Below are 15,060 nucleotides of genomic sequence, written 5' to 3'. Positions count from 1 at the left end.
CTGGGACCCTTGACAAAAAACTGGACACGGGTATAATGGTTTTAGCGTCACACTCTTCTCTGTCTCCTCATGTCGTCCCCTCTCTCTGATTTTTTTTCTCCCAGTGATGGTCTCAGCTGCGCAGCTGTGCCGGTGATCCTGCCGCTGCATGTAGGGAAGAAGCAGAGACGCCTTGACAACCGACCTACCTTCCTCTCTCTCTCTCTCTCTCTCTCTCTCTCTCTCTCTCTCTCTCTCTCTCTCTCTCTCTCTCTCTCTCTAAAAAAAAAAAAAGGCAGAGAGAGGAAAAAAAGAAAACACACCAGCATAAACAAATGCGACCATGTACAGCGTGGAGGACCTCCTCATCTCTCATGGATACAAGCTGCCCAAGCATACCACCTCCTCCTCCACCCCCACCCCAGCCCCTGTGTCCTCGTCCCGCCAGGCTCCCTCATCCTCACCGCCGTCCTACAGCAAACACCATGAAATTCTGGAGAACAGGCCCGGCCCCAGGACAGTGAACGGCTACGAAAGGGGGCCTGGGATGCCTTATGGGAACGGTGGCGGATCCAGGCAGCCCCAAGCGTATGGCAGCGGCTGTCCCAACAACAACAACGAACCCAGGGACAGAGGCCTGTCCAGGCGGGAGGGCGAGAACCGGTGCCAAATCGACACCCACTCCTTGGGAGAGTCGCTGACCTCAGACAGCGGGTAAGACAAAATCTGTGCTGTACCTTGACACCAGTGATGAGCGCCTGTCTGATCGACCCTTTTGCATGCCCTATCCCGATTGACCGACGTGTGTCATCGATCTTTCATGATAAATGACACAATCATTCATTGTTAAGATGCTTTGATGGAGCAGATTAATGAAAATATGTACGTCATCATCACATAGTTTTTTGCATGTGGATTTTGCATGGCCTCCTAAATGGAACTGCATAACACTGCTGCTCAGTCCCTTCTGCCATTTCAGTCTTGCTTCTTGCGTCTTTCCCCTTGCATTCAGCTCAGCTCTATTCCCTTCTCTCCTCCACTTCCCAATCAAGTCTTGGGCAGGGGAGGAGGGATACTGTGGAGTTTTAATCTGCCACATGGGACCTCGGAGTTGTAATCAAAGCAGCTTTTGGGCAAACCTATGTGCCCCATTTGAGCATGCCCAATCCTACACACACAGCTTGCCAGGTTTGTCAGCATACCCCCTTCCCCATTCTGCCCTCTAACATAACCAATCTGCCTTACCGACGTCCATTCTTTCACAAGTATTATACCTACTTACATAATACATTCCCCATCAATAATACAGGAGTCACATAGGGTGTATTTAAATATGTATATGGAGGATAGGCTATATTTAGCTTCGTCTGGCATTATGCAATTGAAACCCTCTTGGGTAGGGACCGTATGATATTTCCAGAGATATCGCCCGGCTGCAGCCAATCTGATTTTTTCTCAAAACAGGATTGTTTAATTTGTCTATTTGCACCAGTTCTGGGGGCAATTGTGCTGTAACTGAGACAAAGTCAATACAGCTGTTCCCATGTCCACACACAAATTAGGCAGGCTTTTTCCTTACATTTTGTTTGGCTGACTTTCTCCCCACCCCTAATCCCTTTTTGCCACCAGCCAGTGACAGATCATCTGAAAATAGTCAAATGACCTTGAATAATGTCAGTGGTTGGTGTTTTGTTTTTTTCACTTTTCGCTTTTATTCTTTGAGACGAGGTAATGAGCAGCATTTCTCTAAACCAGTGCGAGGAAAGCTCCAGCTATATCTCTGGGAGGATGTTTGATGGCAGACCTGATGGGCTACAACAAGATGCGATGGGTGTCTGCATACAGTCCGATCATTTCAGGCTATTTGTGGAGTGACTGACTGACTGACAACGCAAACAAGACGCAAGCACATGCGTACACCCCCTCAAGGCCGAGGCCACTGAGCGTCCTTGACATTTCCATCCATGATCATCACTGGCCAGAGATGTTTGCTGGGGGAAGGGGGAATAGGAATGCCAATCTGCTGAATTTGAGGGCATCTTATGTAAGATGAGTTACCATCATTAGCCTAATTGGGTCTAAGTAGCACTGCCTAATGGGAGTGCCAAGATAGGCCTGTTCCTTATCTAAACTAAAGCTGCCAGGCAAGATGGATTTGGATGAGTGGAAAAAAAGAAGGATGAACAAATAACAGACTGAAATCACAAAACATATGTCTTAGCAATTCCCACATTCCCAACATAATGCTCTGATAGCACTAGCAGAGTGGCGACATGAAAATGCGGATTACTCAGATTAGGAGCTAAAGAAAAGTGCAATACAAGGACTGTCAATGAAACGTCCTCTAAATTGTTGATCTGTCTTGGAGGACATCCGGGACTAACAGCCAAAGTGTATCATTGTGTAATGTGTTCATTATGCTCCATGGAAAATCCCAATTACCAGATGCTTCACTGCTACTCATGGACATCTGTCTCCATCTAGTGGGAAATGCTTTCTTTTTTTTTTTTGTATCTGTCCTCATTGTTAGTTGTCATTTGCCTCTTACCATTGGGACATTATTTGTTGGCATTTAATGGTCCTGTATTATTGTATTTCAGTGTTTTAATCATTGGATTGCTTTAATGTTTTAAAGTGCTCATAACTTTGCTGTGAGTAGCTTACCACATTGCTTTGGCGTATCTCTAAATCAGATATAAACTAAAGGAACTTAAAGGTTGGGTTATGCTTGAAACAAACTAGTTTGTGCGACACATAGTCTGACTATGTCTGAAGGCAGAAGTGTTTATAGCTGTTCCAAACGGCCATGCTCCAAGGCTGGTTGGACAGCCTGTCATCATCAATCAAATACGGGGATAAAAGTAAACACTTTGGCTCAGTCTTTCATGGAAATAATTCATAGTTTTTAAAACTAAAAGGGGCAGAAGTAATTGCTTTCAAATGAAGTTCAAACCCTTCTTATCTCTGCATACCTGTCCAATTGCTGTGTAAACTGGGCTTGCTTGTCAGATTGTAATAAAAACCCAGCTCTGAAGTGGGAAAGGTGTAGAGGAGGTGGCTTCAGACACTATTCAACCATCCAACAAGCACTTTGATTGAAGCATAACAACGCCTTTGTTTGTGTGTTTCCTCACAGGTTCTGTGATGGCACAAGAGGTCCTCAGTCGCAGTCCAAGGATGTGTCCTACTGGAGGAGGAGAGGCCAGGACTTCACTGTGCTGCTGGACTATGCTGACCTCAGAGAGACTCATGGAGGAGGCCACGGGTTTTACGGCAGGCCGGAGGGGTCTCAACAAGCAAGAGGCCAAGAATTGTCTGCAGAGGAGCGTCAGAGAGCAGCTCAGGAGAGGCAGCGCTGGGCAGCACAGGCACAGGCTCAGGTGCAGGCTCAGGCCCAGGTCCAGGCTCAGGCCCGCTCTATGGAGAGGGAAGCAGCTCTCCATCATTGGAGGATGGCGAGTGAGAGGAAGTGCCAGAGCTTGGGGACAGATGAGTGGCGTCCAGCCGTGAGCTTTAGCCGCCAGCTGTCACAAAGTGAGGGTGAGCGTTGGGCACAGGAGCAGCAGCGACTCCATGCCAGGACACCAGAGGGTATGGTAGTCCATCCCAGGGCCAAAGCCAAATCCCAGTCCCTGCCCAGGATGCTGCAGCCTGAAAGCCTGCAATATGGGGACATAGACTCATCCGGTCTGGAACTGTTCAGGCGGGTCAATGGCCATCCACCATCACACCATGACCTTTACAGGCCACCCCGCTGGCCGGAGAATGGCAGGCCGGCTAGCGCTAACCAACTCTCGATGACACCAAAGCCCCGCTTCACGCGACCCCCCAGACCTCCCTCTTATGAGATGCACCAGCAGATCAGGGGAAGCTGTGAGATGTTGTCTGGTAGAGATTCAGTGATTCTCCAGGCCAGGGACAGAACCCCACTTCCAATATCGAGGACGGTTGACCCTCAACTGGACTATTTTGCACAGGACTCTGGACCTCCAGGATACAACCCTCCTCCATCATATAAAAGAGTTCCTATTATGGCAGGGGGGCGCCGGGGATATGGTGAAATTGCTGTTGACTACAGGTACATTTTTCTTTATCTTAAGTTAAGCGTTTTTTCCCTTTCACATAAATTAGCAGTGCTTTTAAATTGAAAACAGAGGGCAACTTTACAAAATAATTGCGTGGCTGTTGCTGCCGCTAAGAGCTGCCAAGCACATAGCATTTTGGTCCTCCTGTGCTTTTTGAACGTGTTTAAATTATGTAATCTGCAGAAATGTTCTCATGTCTATGCAAATGGATCTCATTGCAAAAACAGTCAAGTTAACAAAGATCAGCACTGACAGCCGCAAGCAGTTACAGTTAAATTATAATTGTCTTCAGACAGTTTGAGGTATCTGAAGAGCATTCATAAGGGTTGTCACTCAAAGCTCATTTATTTTGGGATGCAGTGACAGTTCATGTAGTGTGAATGAACAAATAAAGCTCCCCTCCATTACATTTCTGAAAATACATAAAACGAGAAAAACATGAATGAAAAATAATGTTTATAATATAAACAAATACACAAATGAGCCCCTACTGATAAGGCCTCTCGCTCAGGCTGACTCTCACCCCTCATAACCGACGCATTGGCCTCATGCACATTTATACTTTGCCACGTCGATAATTGGCGTCAGATGTAAAAAAGGGCAAATTGTACTCAGCTGCAAAACGTTTTGGGCTTGTTTGCGCTAAAATAACATTAGCACAATATCTTTGGGGAATTGGACCATATGACCGGGCAGATAGCTGTTGCAAATGTTGCATAATTCATGGTGCTATTAGTGGCTGCAATCCATTCTTTATGAATTTTCCCCAGAGTGTGTATGGTCGGACTTCTTCAAGAGGCTGTAATGCTCGGTAGTGTAAACATGAGACTAAAACATATCTTTAATTCAGTGTGAGAAATGTGTAGCTCAGAGAGTTGTCAAAAGTACAGATCATCCACATATACCAAACGTTTCAAGATTATTTAAAAAATGATATGTAAGGTTGTGTTTAATTTATTTAAAAGACAGTAAAACTGAATATGAGCATTTAAATGATATTTTATTTGTAGGAAAATGCACTCAGTGTGTATGACCACAGATGGTATAACCCAGGGGTCCCCAAACTTTTTCCTGTGAGGGCCACATAACTGACCATAACATTGAACAAAAAAAATAATCGTTTGACCTAGGGCTGCACGATAATGGGGGGGGGGGGGGGGGGGTGCTACTCGCAGGTGAGCGACTGTTGCATCGTGCGCGCGGATCGGGGCGGAACACAGCCGTGCGCGATACAGAGAGCAGGGGAATTGAAAACGCGCAACCATGTAGTGACAGACATGACATGCCGGCGTGTAAATAAATTAAGCACAAGTACTCGTCCTTCAAGCTCTCGTCTCTCTGCTCTTCTTCTTCTTCTACTCTTCTACTTCTACAGGGTGCGCGCATGACAGCTCTCATCTCGTTCGCCCCCTGGTGGTTGGCTGATTCAGGAAGCGTTTGATTTGATATGTAGCAGAGCACGTATTTTAAACGTTAATATCGCAGACGATCATGCTCATTTAATCGTGGCAGCCAAAATCGTGATCGCGATTAAAATTCGATTAATTGTGCAGACTGAAAAAAAATCATAATGCGTCTCTGGTATTGTTCAGGGGGCCGGACCAAATGTGGAGGCGGGCCGCATCCGGCCCGCGGGCCGTAGTTTGGGGACCACTGGTATAACCCTTTAATCCTCTATGCCATGGCACACCTGTATCTCAGATGATGCTCAATAACAAAGCATATATCTAACTACCATATATACTGTATATATTTTTAAAGCAGATTGTGATTGATCTCTTTGAATGGTTTCTATGTTATGTAATAACACTGGAGAGGCTCCTGTCTTCTCAAGATCATTATTTGTTCTCTGATTATATAAATTGATATTTAGAAATGTCTGTTCAGTGCAACGAAGGTACTTTTATATTGTATTCTAAAATTGAGTGACTAGATTTTTTAGCATGCTAAACAGATACCGGAGTAGAGCAATATAATTTGTGTAGCATCACTTGAATCATTTTTTAAGCCTTCACTCTTTACACTTTTTATTCCTTTTTGGCTTGTTGGAGTTATTGTTGCAAAGATAAAATGAAACTGTGTTGTTTTTACTTTTAGATACAGAGGGGACGTGTACCAGCAGATACATGTGGCTCCAGATGGATCTCACTGGTTCACCAGACATCCAGCTGGTTCCTGGCCTGATCCCCATAGAGAAAGAAGCATGAAGCAGCTTTACCCTGTGTATACTACCCAGGAGCGCCCTGGTGGAGGGATCCAATACATCCCCTTTGATGACCCCCGTATCCGCCATATTTCCTCAGCCCTGAGTGGCAACTCCCTGACGGATGCTGACAAGATCCGGCACATCCGTAATGAGCTTCCCAGTGTCACAGTGTCGGAGCCTGCATCCAGTGACAGTGCCTTTTTGCCCCCGCCATTGGGGCCTTTCATCGCTGCCGATGATGCTAACCAGACGTCTTCTAGCGACTTCGACAATGACAATAACAGGTGGCACAGTGATTTGCACAAAAAGGCTATCGATAACTTCCCAGCAACTGACCAAAACTGCAACAGATATCCCCAAAACCAACGTCCTCCTTCATCTCCCTCTTCAGCCTTCCAGGCCCCGTTAACAAGAAGTTGTTCTCGTCAGGGGTCCAGCTCAGATCAGGTCTTTGCAGAAACCATCACCCAAGTGAAGAAAATTGTCCCAGATTCAGGGCCAGTGAACACTAAAAGAAGAGTGAGTGAAACCATCTTCTGCCTTGTGTCTGTCCCTGTTCACACACCAATCAACATTAGCAAAGACTTAGCGGCTGATCAGAACAACAATCAGACAATACCAAGCCTGACTGTCACCAACACAGAGACTTTTGCTGTGGGCCTCAAAGAGAGCCCCAACGTACGGAGCAAGTCGGTGAATGAGTTGCTCATTAAACCCCATTACTCTCACTTTCACACCAGCAGCACATCCTCAATGAGGAACTACAAGAGGGCTCCTCTAAGGAAGGAGATAATAGATGCCTGGGCACTTCAAGCCAGGGAAGACAAAGAGTTGTGCTATGCCGGGTCCTGGCCTGGAAACCAGTACCGTAACCAGGAAACCCAGACTGGCTCACCTTTGACATTGATGAAAAGTCCAGAACCCCAGAGTCCTCCTGGGGGACAAGAGCCTATTCAATCTGTCTCAGATAAAACCACAGATATTGGTGTGGGGCCAGAAAGTAGCTCTTCTTATGGTTACCCCATGGCAGGCCAGAAAAACCTTCATCCCTCCAGCAACAGCGCATTCTCCCGTCTTAGCCTCAGCCCAACTCAAACAACATGCCTCCAACCCTCACAAGACCCATCCTCCCCATCGAAGGCCTGGGATCAAGGAGAGCAGCCGTCGTCACCCAGGAAGAGCAACTCCAATCCCCCTGAGACTGCAGAGCAAGTGACCTTTGGTCAGTTTCTTTTAAAGCCAGTGAACCGTCGACCCTGTGATGCTATTGGAGAGCTGGAGACCATTAATAAGAAGATGGAAGACACAATCAGCAAAAGACCCAATGTGGGTCAGTGCATTGACGATCTAGATGGGGCGAATAAGAGATTAGACCAGTTTCAATCAGGAGCACATTTCACTGCTGGTCCAGAATTAGATAGGGAAGCAATCAGTCTTCCACCTATGCACATAGAAAAACCTAACAATTTAAAAGTCAGATCTACGTCCTTAGCTTCTACTGCTGATCTGGACTCCATGGACATAAAGAGTGCTTTCTCCAGACCACAGGCCAACAACATACCATCAAACAATGATTTACCCATTCTCTCCAACCCAGGCTACAGAGACAGTTGCCTCCTGCCCTCACTAACCCCACACAATGAGCCAAACCGGCCCTATAGGCAGGACATCCCAGTCCCTCAAGAGTCCTTGCTGAGGGATGTAGGGTTAACTGTCTACACAGAGACTCCTGGTGGTCCTGGAGAGCCAATGCAGCGCTCACTGTCCGTCCCATCGCCACTTGATCATAAGGAGTTTAGTCAGTCAGTGCAGCTCTCGTGGGAGAGCAGGACAGTACTTGTTAAAAATGGTGGTAGCCCTGAGCACAATTCAAATAAAGAGCTTCCAGCTGAGGTAGAGACTGAGAGAAAGCCTAAATCAGACAATGTTTTACCATTCAGGGGTGAGGTGAATTTAAGAATCTGTAGAACCAGGAGTGAAAGCAGCAGATCACCTCAGAAAGAGGCTTCACCACATATCACCAGGCTGACCAGGGGGGTTTCTTTTGTGTTAAAGGATGATGATGGCAATGGGAGATATGCCATCTCTGAGCCTCTGACCTACAAGAATGATTCGACCATGGCAGATAAGCATCTCGAGAACTTACTGATTCGGGAGAAAGCCAATTCTTTACCTGCAGAAGACCTTAGCAACCTGTATGAGGTCAAGTACGCAAAAGGTATCCCTGAAAATGAGTCCATCGAGCAGAGGGCTGCCAGAATCCTGGGTATAGCTGTTCCAGTTGAGTCCTTGGCTGTGGCTGACAATCAGGACGATATAGATACCTATGTAGTTGAGAAACTACACAGTCGAGGCAAAGAGACACAGCAGGTGATAGGAGAGTGTGAACAAGTCAAAGTTGAGTCCCCGATTGTTCAGGGAGCAGAGACAGAAGAAGTCATGGGGACAGAATCAGGAGTAGACCATGAGGAAGGAGATGGACAAAAGCACAGCAGCAACCACAGTGACGGTGAAGATACTGAGATTCAGTCCCTGTTGGTACTTGACCTGCCCGAGTTCCCGCCTCATACGCTTCCTCTATCCCTCCCCGTCACCCCTGATGACAAGCTAGCACTCAGTACGTGCAGTGTGGAGAGGAGGGGGCGAGGTGGAGCATGCAAACTAATCGAATCCTTGCAAGATAAGCTATCCTCTTCTGCTGCCGCATCTGCTACATCTCTGGGCAGGTCAACCCCAGACAGAATGGCCCGTCTGAAAGAGCTGGACTCAGTGTCTCGAATAAGACGCCTTAGCCTCAAAGGTTCAGATTCTGGAGGAGAAGTTGATTCTGAGGAGAGGGACGGTGACAGAGAGGAGAGTGAAGGTCAGGAAGTCACAAAGGAGGACGTTGTGGAGCAACGAGAAGAAGAAAATGATAAAAAAACAGAGGAAGGAGGGGAGGGGGAGGATAACCCAGATGAGCATGAGACTGCACATGAAACACATGACAAGTTGGGAGATCCTAAAGAAGATTGTAAACCTAAAGAAGAAGCGAATGAAGGGATATGTGAGGAAGAGCAAAGACAAGAAGAGGAGGCGGTAGACATGAATGTTGAGATTGCACTAAAAGCTGGGAATGAAGAGAGTAAAGAAGTAGATGTTGACATAAAAAAGGCAGCGTCAAACGGAGAGGTGGAGCTTAAAATTGTGGAGCATGACAAAAAAAAGCCTTTGGAGACAGTTAGAGGTGGACAGAATACAGTAGAGGTCAGTAGAGGTGAGGCAACTCGAGATGCGGAGGGACAGAAATTGCCCAAACCAAAGCAGCGCACCAAGCTGCAGAAACCTCCTCTGCTTCCTAAACCGCGCAGTGTTCCCAAGAGAGAAATAACGCTGCCTCTCAGCTTCAGCACTGGGACCTGTGGCCCCTTGAATATGGAGGATGAGGAGATGCTTTCTGTATCAGGTGGGTACGAAGGAACTAAGAGATTAACCATTTGTTCTTTTATTTTGACTTCAAAGTGAAGCAGAATCATATAGTATAATGTATGGGTATTAGCTATGTAAAAATGGGTATACTACGGGTATATTATTCTGTCCACAGAAACATCCATTGCATGTCTGTCAGTCCTTGGAGAGGGATCCCTCATCAGTTGCTCTACCTGAGGTTGCCGCCATTTTTCCTCAGTTAAAGTTTGATCTAGTGTTAAAGATAAATCGGTTCGGATAAATGGTTCTGAAAGGGATAGCTACATTCCTGATCATTTACAAGAATTTTGACAAAGCTACTGCTTAGATTCAGTGTTTGGATGCTTTCACATCAGGGACCCGGGCCCAGATCCAAGCACACTTGACCCCAAAGTTTGTTTGACTAGTGTGAGCAGTGTGTACTGTACTAACTGTGGGCAGGTCTACTTGAAGATCATAGATCATAGATGATGGCATGTGCTAAAGTATGGAACATTGCTAACGGGAAAGCTGAGCGGCGGGGGAAGTGGAGAGGGGGGGCAATTGAGGTCATTCTTTAACTCTAACAAACGATGAAGAACTTCACAGGGTACCTTTTAATGTCCACCTTTTTAAGGGCCAATAATATCATCCTGCCTCGTTTTGATTGTGTTGTCTCATCTTTTCTTTCTTCTCTTTTCTAATCAGACTCCTACGACCCCAGTCAAGTCGAGAGAGTGTAACCTCTGACACTGCCTTCGCCACTGAGGAAATCTGTCTTTCTCAAGTTAACAGCTTTTTCCAACAACAAAGGCTTTCATCTCACCTCGCGGCTTAGTCAGCCGTGACCCCTCCAATATTGTTACGCATTACTTCTCACAGAACTGACTGTCCTGGTGCTGCGAGAGCATTTTTACAGCCAAATAAAGGCACCGCCGGTGCCAATTCTCCAGGCCTTTTCAACCCCGGCGTCCTCGTCCTTCCATTCTCTCCAAAAGTTTATTTGCTCAAGCAAGTTGACTTCCTCCTTTTGAAATTGTCCCACGTATTTTGCTTTTGGAAAAATGCATGTCATTATTCCCGTCTGCACTTGGGCTCCTTCTCGAGCTTGGGTGTTGAAAAATGAATGTAAAAGTGCTTCTGCTCAACAAACAAAAGAAATGTAACAGGAAAAAACAAAACAAGAAGGCAAAAGTATTGCATTACAATCAGTATTAACCTACACCAAATGTAAATAAGAAAGAGTTATAAGATTTTATTAAGAATATAAAAATCAATTTAAGTCATTTAATTGCAGAAAAAATGTATATTTTCTTATCTATGTTAAGAAAAGACTAGATTTTTGGAAGTGTAGTCTTTGGGTGTATTACTAATAATGAAAGCCCCTGTTCTTTATTCTTATACTTGTGTGATAGAGAATGTACTCAAAGAGCATTGCAATGAGAAACACTGTGGTCCTTGAATAGTTTCACATAAGAGCAATATAATCGTCGTATACGGGACATTTGTGACATGATTTGAGTAGCAAGGAGCTGATCTCATTTAAACGTCTGCTTCAAAGCGCTACCTTTTGGTACAAGTATTAGGTTTGCACTGCTGAGATTATTGGCTTTATGTTACCAGTGAGCACCTGATAATCTCTTCAAATACTCAGAGATTACACTCATCCCGTTCTCCGGCACCGTCAGTCTCCGCATCAGCAATCGACATTGTGCGTCACAAACATCTGATTTGAGAGTTATTTTTGTTCGTCCTCATACTGTTGAAGAAGAAAATCTATATTTTGTGGCAATAGCAGGAGTCTATATTTAACCGTGGAGTTTTCCTTTGTTCACAGTGATTTCAGAAGTGCTTTTGTTTTTGCGCAGGAAATAATAGATGTAGCTATATTGATCGCAGTGTGCCTTGTACACACTGTTTCTGTAGAGAACTTCATTTGTGTGTAACACATCCAGTGTTGTCAGTTTACGAATCTTAATTTAAACTGGACATCAGCAATTCATTTTACATTGAAGAAAGACATTTGGAGTTGTTTTGGCAATAATAATAATAATAATAATAATAGTATTTCAGCCGAAGAAGCTTGATATTGATGCTGTACAGAATATTGCTGTTGGAATACTAATCACATAATCACAATATCTGAACATGTTCAATACTTTAATGTTGACATATCAGTGCTTTTGTGTGTTGTGGGCATAACTGGCAATTGGTTTACACTCACTTCACTTACGGGGTAGCAATACAAGAAATTAAAAAACATACCAAACCAAACTTTATGCTATGCATTGGACATCTACATTTACTGGGTGTAATACCAAAATTCAAAACTAAAACTGCAACTTCTGGTTCTGCTTGTTTGACCCTGTCACTCTTTGATCCAGTATTTGATGTTGGACGTGTTGGATCTGGTTGTAGACGTGCATAGAAGTAGCTCTGACTGGAGTTCATCAGTGGATGCTCAGTGCGAGGTTGTGTCTTTGTCCTGTTGCCAACCCAGTACCCGTACCTCTGTGTTCCAGGTAACGTGTTATGACCTATCTCGTTGGTCTTTTTGTACTACAAGTTCTTTGTAACATGATATAGACTATTGGTGCACATCTTGCTTTGATATTTTCTATTTTCATACAGAAGTATGTACAGCTTCTTTTGTATGTGCGTGGCATCTTTTTTTTTTCCTCTTTTTTTTTTTTTTTTGCATGAAATGCGTAAGAAGTCAAATGCGTAAGAAATCACAGAGAGAAGGTGTATTTACATATAATTGCATTTGGTACTATATAGTCTATCCAATAAACAACTGTTATATTTCATATAATGTATATTTTATTTTCAAAAAGTTATGCTACATATTTAAAACAGAACAAGGTATTTTTAGATTGTGAAAAGGGAACTGTTTTTGAAGGCACAATATTTGTCTATTTAAAATGATCATTGACGGTGACGATGATCAGAAATAGAGACAAGTGTGTGCTATTGTACAGTACTGCAGACTATTCATAAATAAAAGTCTTTGCATGAAACATTTTGTCTCTGATTATTTTTTGCAAGGACAAAGTTTTGACAGTTATGTGCACATTTTATCATAACATAAGGTGATACATGTACATAATATGTATGTATATATATATGTAGTATGTGTATATATATATATTTATGTATATATATATACTATTTATATTTATCGCTGATGACACCACTATAGTAGGACTGATATCAAACAACGAGGAGGCGCATTACAGAGATGATGTACAACATCTGGTTGAGTGGTGTACTGACAATAACTTGAGCCCTTAACACCTCCCACCTGGTGAAGAAAGCCCAACAGAGGCTCTTCTTCTTGAGGAAACAAAAAAAAGCCAAACTCCTCTCTCAGCTCCGAGACAATTTCTACAGGAGCACCATAGAGACAATTCTCTGCCACTGCGCCACCGTGTGGTACACCTGCTGCACGGCAGAGAACCAGAGAGACCTGGCCCGGGTAGTTAAAACAGCGCAGAGGATCGTAGGAACCAAGCTCCCGACTCTGGACACGGTGTATGCTGGCCGTCTACACAAGAAGGCTAGCAAGGACCCAACCCACCCAGGTCACAGTCTGTTTGTGATTGTGTATTTTAATCTTGTATATTGTTTGTTATCGTTGTTGTTCGCTACTGCTGGCTGGCTGAGGGCTACCAAACAGAATTTTGTTGTATCACTACAATAACAATAAAAACCTTTATCTTTATATATTTATGTATGTATATATATACATACAGTATATGTATGTATATATATGTTTAGACACAGAAGAAGTGCCTGTGTCCAAACAACGCACCCACCCCATTAGCTAAATTGAAACATCTAGGAATTATGGAAATTATAATAAACAATAAACTTGCATTGACACAGATATAGAAAAGTAGCTTGCTGCCCCCTTTTGGCCAAATGTATTTTCACAGGGAAGGAAAAACACCAGTCCAGTCTTGGAGAATTTTAGAGTTGTTTCTCTCAATATAAGGAAGGTGACTGTTTCAGTGAAATCGCATCGTATTGTATTAAATAACATGAATATTTATTGTTGCAGTTCTCTTACATTCTCTAATGTCAGTTACCAACTAATTTGAATATAGTGATATTCATATTATTAAATATAGAGGGCCAGCTCATCACATCATCATGTGTTTTCATGAGAATTTGATATAGTATAAAAGAGGTCAAATGTTCTTAAACATTTATACTAACTGTAAGTGGTGTTCTTATTTGCTTTGATGAGACAATTGAATAAAAGGATTAAAACCTGCATGGGACAGTTACCAAGGTAAAAGTATGTAGATTTAATCTAAATAAATAATAATAATAAAATTACATTATTCCCCCTTTTGCCAAGTTATCTCTGCTTTGAGCTAATTTAGCGTAACAATAAAAGAGATCACGTGGCAATTGTCTAGGCCCATCCATAATTTTGTAAACTGGATTAGATGAGGCAAAACACTTTTGCTCTTTAGGCCAATGTCTGCAATTCTTGAACATCATACATAAAAATAATCTGAAAAATCAGCATTAGTGTGAGCATCATATTTCATAACATAACACAGACAGTCTCAGAGAGCAGTATGGCTTCTAGCAGGTCGGCCACGAGACGGTGGTGAGGAATGGGCTTGCTGGATTATTTCCAAAAACCTCTGTGTTCCCACAGGGCACCAAAGTCGTGCACTACACCGAAGGCATAACTAGAGTCTGTGTAAATGTTAACTGTTCTGTCGACAGCGCGCTTACAGACTTCTGTAAGAGCCTCAGGATCTGCAGCTTGAGCAGAAAAGTGTGATGCCAATTTACCGCTGCACAGAGTGTCGTATGATGAGACTATAGCAAACCCAACCAACCCTTCTCCCGTGTCCGGCGAGCGGGATACCAAACCGTCCACTAACAGTTGTAAATCAGCATTTGGTGGGCATGTCTCTGAGGTCTCCATGTGCAGATCTGTTCAGGAGAAATCAAAATAGTTATTTAGTAGCAGGAGCAGGATTAGCAGGATTAAAGATAGAACATTGTTTCAAAGTAATATTAGGCAAATATAATGTATTAATCTAATGTGTGATACAGCATAAGGAACCTTGAGTATGAGCTCACCATAAACAACAATGTCACGTGCAACAGCACACAGACACAGAGGAAGGTCAGCTGCTGCAGGCTCTAGTCTAGTAGAGAAATATGCAACAGGACTTTGTTTTCTCCCAAGTCCCTGAGTCAAAACTAATGTCATGTAACCGTCTCTTTGGTCAACGTACTGTGTGAACGGTGTGTCAAGTTTAGGTAGTCCAATGTCAGAGCTGACAGTAATGCGCTCTTAATGTCATTAAAGGCCTCAGTCGAGGAGTCAGTCCG

The 15,060-nt window shown here is 43.8% G+C and overlaps 1 protein-coding gene across 1 annotated transcript; it reads left to right on the top strand.

Moving 5' to 3' along the window:
• The first annotated feature begins 289 nt into the window (after positions 1-289).
• jcada (junctional cadherin 5 associated a) lies at positions 290-12,705 on the top strand. The gene is made up of 4 exons (XM_079181409.1): positions 290-693; positions 3,116-4,057; positions 6,162-9,715; positions 10,405-12,705. Exons 1-4 carry the CDS (start codon positions 323-325, stop codon positions 10,437-10,439), a joined length of 4,902 nt encoding a protein of 1,633 aa, XP_079037535.1. The 5' UTR covers positions 290-322; the 3' UTR covers positions 10,440-12,705.
• The last annotated feature ends 2,355 nt before the right edge of the window (positions 12,706-15,060 follow it).

The sequence above is a fragment of the Pholis gunnellus genome (genome assembly GCF_910591455.1).
Source record: "Pholis gunnellus genome assembly, chromosome: 20".
Classification (NCBI taxonomy): Eukaryota; Metazoa; Chordata; class Actinopteri; order Perciformes; family Pholidae; genus Pholis; species Pholis gunnellus.
The sequence above is the reverse complement of the archived record's forward strand: the minus strand, read 5'-3'. Positions and strand labels throughout refer to the sequence as shown.